Below are 5,854 nucleotides of genomic sequence, written 5' to 3' on the forward strand. Positions count from 1 at the left end.
TATTTAAAGTATGCAACCTCATCTGCATCATTTGATCACTCTTTTTAGACAAGTTGCTGCTGACAGAAATGCAGTTCTCTAATACACATAGTACGGTCCTTATATAAAAAATTGCAGTGCTCTAAACAATAACAATGCAATGCCAATGGTCGAAAACTTTGTAGTCAACATATGTTGTTCAACAGAATTCTCATGCTATGGAGTTCAGAAGAATTGACATAAAAATACAAGAAATAGCAGCATAACTATTCTGCTAATGTAGTACGAAAGTGCATACTATGAAGTTCTCTGAAACACAGAATGCAGTCTAAGAAAAAGAATTATCTCATAAGGTGTCATGCCCACTATAATACAGTTACATTGAAGTACACTACTTACAAAAAATGCAGCACACTACAAACATATGTCAGAACTGCATCAATAAAATCAAAGCAGTACAGGTCCAGACATGTAGGAGACCAACAGAGGTGCCAATTCCACTCGCAGTTCGATAAGTGGCCAAAACATTGCGCAACCACTCAAATTTGAACAATTACCCACCAAAAAATACATGAAACCCACGGCCACTATGATGAACAGCATGAGCTATTCTTTAAAAATGCACACCAAAAAGACGAACATTACATGCGTAATACAGTAAATTCAAACGAAAAAGGGAAACTAACTACAAGATTCAAAGACGAACATTACATGCGCAAGACATGCATCGACGCACAAAATCAAAAAAAACAACAAGAACAGACCAGCGGACGAAGCTCACATGCCCAGACAATCGATTTCGCAGAAATTGAAAACTAACTCCTAAAAATTAGACAAATTGTAGAGTAAACGGACCGATTAAAATGAACGCAATCAAAGAATTCCTACTAACAAACAACATCCGAGAACAGAAAAATCGCATCCGACGCGAACACGAACGAGCAGAGAAAGCTCGTCCGCCAAATCGCTCGATTTGCAAAGATTCAAAGGGATGTTACTCAGATTTCTAGAAATCTCGAAGCAAATAAAAAAAACTGAACTTCCCCGACCACCCGCACCTTCCTCCTCACCCCCCGATTCCCCTGCCGCCACAAACCCCCGGAGCCGGCCGCCGCCCACCCCGTCCCCGAACCCCGCCGCCCCCACCCCCGCCCCCGGATTCGGCCGTCGCGTCGCCCCCAGACCTGGTTCCGGCCGGTGTGTAGCGCCGCCCCCACCCTCGATTCCAACCGGTGCGCCGCCCCTCCGTAACCACCCGCGACCTTCTCCCATCGTTGCGGCCACCCATCGTCTTCCCCCGTTGTCGCGGCCACAAGCCACCACCGACGGACACGACCGGGAGTTCGCCGCTGCGGACCACAATCATCTACTCGCACTGGGTCGCTGGATCCGGCGAGATCCGTGGCCGCCGCTGGCTTGGTCAGCCACTGCAGGATCTCCCAACTGCTCCTCCCGGTGACGTCTCCCTCAACATGCGCCTCCTCGCTGCTCCAACCCAGCCACGAGCACCAGATCTTCAGTGCGTCATGGCCTGCACGTGTGGGCATGGGCACGTCGCGTGTTCAGGTGCCCCTTTCTTCCCCTCAAGTCCGTCACCTCCCGTCCAGCTGGATGGATCCACACGTCTCCGATGAGTTCCTCTGGACTTGTGCCCAGGCTCCTTCTAAACTCCTCGCGTCTCCTTCGTCTTCAACCAACAGCAGCGACCCCGTTTTAGTTCCTCTTCGAAACAGCAACAACCGCGCTAGAAGTTCAGAATTGCAGATGGCAAAGTCCAACTTCGGTTGTGGATGCATCCTCTCTTGTGGTAGAAGGGCAGGTCTGTAGACCTTGTACAAGAAAAGCGACTAAATATAGTATTACACGGTGCCGCCACCCTGGACCATCTGCTCCCGCGCGTGAGCAACCAATGCGCTGATGCCTAGCAGTGTACAAATCTTCTGATTTCTTGCAGCAGTTCAATGTATATTAGAGTGGAAAGAAGAGAAAAGAAGAGTATGTTGCAGATGTGGTGCTTGTGATTGTTGTAGGCTTGCAACAGTTTAGATTGTGGGGTCAATGAAAAAATTGTCCCTAGTTTACATGAATCTTGCAGAAATTAAAGTGGTGTATGATGATTTGGGAGGTGCCAGAGATATCTTGGCTACTTCTCCACTGCGGGGAGAGATGCTTGCCTGGGGCAAAAAATGGCACCCGCAGCCAAACTCGACATGGTAATGCCGGTGGCTCCAGTGGAAGGATGGTTAAGGGTCGGCGTGTTGCCAAGTAGGTGGATCATCTCCGTAATGCTGATGAATTTGATACCAAGGTAACAACAGACAGTCGCAACAGTTTAAATTTACAGTTTCTCTTCCAAAAAATAATCTGAGTTGCTATTTCGTACTTATGCTTTGGAAGATTCAGATTGCTAAACATTCTAAAAAGGCATCCTGTTGTTCGTATGTGTTATTCTGGTGTGTTTTGTAGTGTTGCACAGACAATATAAAACATCAGCACATGCACATACATGGCTACCTGGGCTAGGCCAATCTTGTACAAGCAGTGGCCCGTGGTTTACGTCCATTAGGTTTGCTGAATATGTCTGTTCTGTTGTGCAGTTCAACCTCTATCTTGCTCTAACTCCGCTTGATGGGCAAAGCATGCCTAAACTGGAAAAGTCCTATCTCAGCTGCCAGCCAACATTCTCTGTTAGCCATCTATGCCAGGTAATCACTAATCACTTGCTTCCACACACTTGCCATCTGTATTGTGACATAACTTTGGTGGACATAGATCGAAATGAGTAAGCGAAGACTCTGCTTACTCTGTTTCTTCGTGCGTTGTTTCAGTTTGTTGCTCTTCAGCTTTCACGTCAAGCCGCAGAGGTGGAGATATACTTCAGGAAGAACTCCATAAACGGGTCGCTTAAAACCGAAGACACCAGCGCAGACAACGAGGCAAAAATGGAGCGGCTCGACGGCCTGGAAAGACTCAAGGAAGAGAGTTCGCTTTTCGAGCTTTACCCTATGCTCGCCTCTGGTGTTGGAGACCTGGTAATTTCCATTTCTAATTGATTGCCTAATAACTAACTGTTTCTTTTCGCCATTGCTTCAGCATCCTAATGATCTGTATGTACCGTTTCCCTCCCAACGTCCAGGAGCTATTGTACTCTGTGAAAGCGCAAGGCTAGCTACGCACAGTTCCTGGCACCAGCCAGCTAGCTCTCTTGGCCGTCAAATTGATGGATGGATGGATCGCCGCTAATCCCATGACCTGCAGGAAGGATCTACTCGCCGTGAAAAAATGTACATATATCATCATTCGATATGGAAAAGAGGGGCGGCAAAGTAGAAGTATTTATCATCCGTGTCTTAATGTTTGTTTGAGTATATGTGTTTTATCTTGTGGAGTGGTTCGTTGGTTGGTTAAAACGTAAAATTGACTAGTAGTCGAATTGAGTAGCAGTGTGTAAAACAGGTCAGACAAAATTACCTGGCTGGTTCATTCCTTCTTCTATACTGTATAATTATTATAAAATGTATTGGCTGGCGCTGCACATGCAGCGGTAATTCTTCTTGGACTCCGTCGAACTCGAATCCATCTGATGAGTGAATGTGATTGTTGTAGGCTTGCAATAGTTTAGATTGTGGGGTTAATGAAACAATTGTCCCTAGTTTACTTGAATCTTGCAGAATTTAAAGTGGTGTATGCACTATGGATTTTTTTTCTGTTACAAAAATAAATAAAACCAAGAAGTCTAAATTAAAAAGATGGAGCAGCTCGATGATTATAGCAAACTCAAATTTTGGTCCCTATTAAAGAATGGAAATAAGAAGTTCAAAATTAAATCACACAATGGTTCAATGTATAAAAATTAAATCACATCATAAGAAGTTCAGGAAAGAGTAACACAGAAGTTCAAAAGATAACATGGCACTTTGAAGTGGGTATTTCACCGTTTCTTCACAAAAAGCATGAAGTTCAAATTCTAAAAATAGAGCAGTTGAAAAATCATAAAAAAGGATTTTCATCGTTTCTAAATAAAAAAACACTAGAAGTTCATATTTAAAATAACAAACCGGTTCAATACTTATTACAAACTAGGATATTCCCGAAGAAATAAACCAAGAAGTCCAAATTACAAAAATAGCGAAGTTTGTTGTTTATAAAAAACTCACATTTTCTTGGTACTAAAAGAAATAGAATCAAGAAGTTCAATTGAAAAATAACGGAGTAGTTCAATGTATATGGAGAACTCAAATTCTTTCCGTTTGTAGGAAAAATAAAAGTTGGAAGTTCAATTTTAAGAAAATTGTATGATTCGAAGACCATATTTTTCTCCGAAGAATAAAATTAAGAAGTTCAAATTAAAATAACAGTGAAGTTCAAAGTATATATCAAACTAAGATTTTTTTCTCGTTACTATAGTATAAAATGAAGAAGTTCAAATTGTAATAAAAGGAACAACTAAAAAAAGTTTTAAAAAAAATCCTCATTTCTGAAAAAACTAGAAGTTCAAACAAAAAATAACGAACTGGTTCGATGTTTATTAAAACACATAGGATTTAACCGTTTAAAAAAACCGCAGGTATTCGTTGTTATTAAAGAATCAACCATGAAGTTTAAATTGAAAAACAGTCAAATTCGATGTTTATTTAAAAATCGAAAACAATTCTTTACTCAAAATTAGAAGATGTGAAGTTCAAATTAAAATAAAAAATAAATTCAAAGTATATTAAAACATAGGATTTACACGTACAAATAATGAAAAAGACGACGTCATTTTGGGCATTTATAATAACAACTCATAAACAACGATGAATTTTGGGAAAACTCTCTACATGCAAAAGTTTCTCTTATTCAAACTCTCTCCAATAGGATATCAAATGATTTATTCTCATTAAACGGTCTAAAATTTTGGTCTATGTCGTTCGTAAAATAAGTTTTATCGTATTAAAAAAACTTTTAAAAACCTTGGCGAAGTTGAAACAAAATACTCAACACGTAAAGTTGCACCCTTTTTATGGCTTTCTAACGTTATATCTTTTGCTTAAGTTCAATGAGCAATAAATTCTTTTGAACCGTCATGAGTGTGAAAAAATGACCAACACGGGAAAGTTGTGTGTTTTCAACAGATTTCCATCGGTATATCATTTGCTCAATTCCGGTAAGTGGTTGGGGAGTTACGGGCAAAAAACAACACGTGAAAAACAGACGGAAGTTCAAACACAACTGCTCCAGAAGTTCAACCTCTTCACGTAGTGCATTTTCGGAGACCCTGTTTTTGCGATGAAGGCAGAACACATGATCTAAGAAGTTCAGATTGAAAACTGTCAGAAGTTCACGTACTGCTCGGTGTGCATTTGTATGGAAAAAAGAATGAAAAAGCAAAGGCCGTAAGTTTTGTTGCTAGAAGTTCAAGTGCACGGCCCGAGAAGGTACATAAAATTCTTGTGAGAGAGGTTGACCAAAAATACGCCATAGAAGTTCAAGGTGAAAACAGCGGGAAGTTCAACTACTACACGAAATGCGTTTCAAATAAGAATATAAGAATAGAAACTAAAAGCTTAAAAGGTTTGTTTCAAGAAGTTCACGTGCTCTGTCCGGGGAAGTTGAAAAATTCTTGCGAGATATGTTCACCTTGTATTTCCATGTTCGAAAACAAAAAAATTGTTTTTTGCATTTTAAAATAATTCTCTCAATCCACAAAGAAGTTCAGTTATTATTTGGGAGCAATTATGATTTCAAAAAGAAAATAAAAAATTCAAATTATAAAGATTAAGAAAATAAAACCAAGAAGTCCATATTAAAAAGATGGTGAAGTTCGATGATTATAGAAAACTCAAGTTTTCCTTGTTATTAAAGAGTGGAAACAAGAAGTTCAAAAAAATAACAA

At 40.3% G+C, this 5,854-nt stretch overlaps 1 protein-coding gene across 2 annotated transcripts; it reads left to right on the forward strand.

Annotated features, from left to right (window-relative positions):
• The first annotated feature begins 959 nt into the window (after positions 1 to 959).
• On the forward strand, positions 960 to 3,541 carry LOC109755831 (uncharacterized). Of its 2 annotated transcripts, XM_073503390.1 has the most exons (5): positions 1,124 to 1,545; positions 2,114 to 2,287; positions 2,577 to 2,684; positions 2,808 to 3,011; positions 3,116 to 3,541. In XM_073503390.1, the coding sequence occupies exons 3-5, from the start codon at positions 2,619 to 2,621 to the stop codon at positions 3,146 to 3,148; spliced, it is 303 nt and encodes a 100-aa protein (XP_073359491.1). In that variant the 5' UTR covers positions 1,124 to 1,545; positions 2,114 to 2,287; positions 2,577 to 2,618; the 3' UTR covers positions 3,149 to 3,541. The 2 variants fall into 2 exon arrangements, with proteins under 2 accessions (XP_020170308.1, XP_073359491.1); XM_020314719.4 differs by having other exon boundaries at positions 960 to 2,287.
• Positions 3,542 to 5,854: the final 2,313 nt, after the last annotated feature.

The sequence above is a fragment of the Aegilops tauschii genome, chromosome 7 (genome assembly GCF_002575655.3).
Source record: "Aegilops tauschii subsp. strangulata cultivar AL8/78 chromosome 7, Aet v6.0, whole genome shotgun sequence".
Classification (NCBI taxonomy): Eukaryota; Viridiplantae; Streptophyta; class Magnoliopsida; order Poales; family Poaceae; genus Aegilops; species Aegilops tauschii.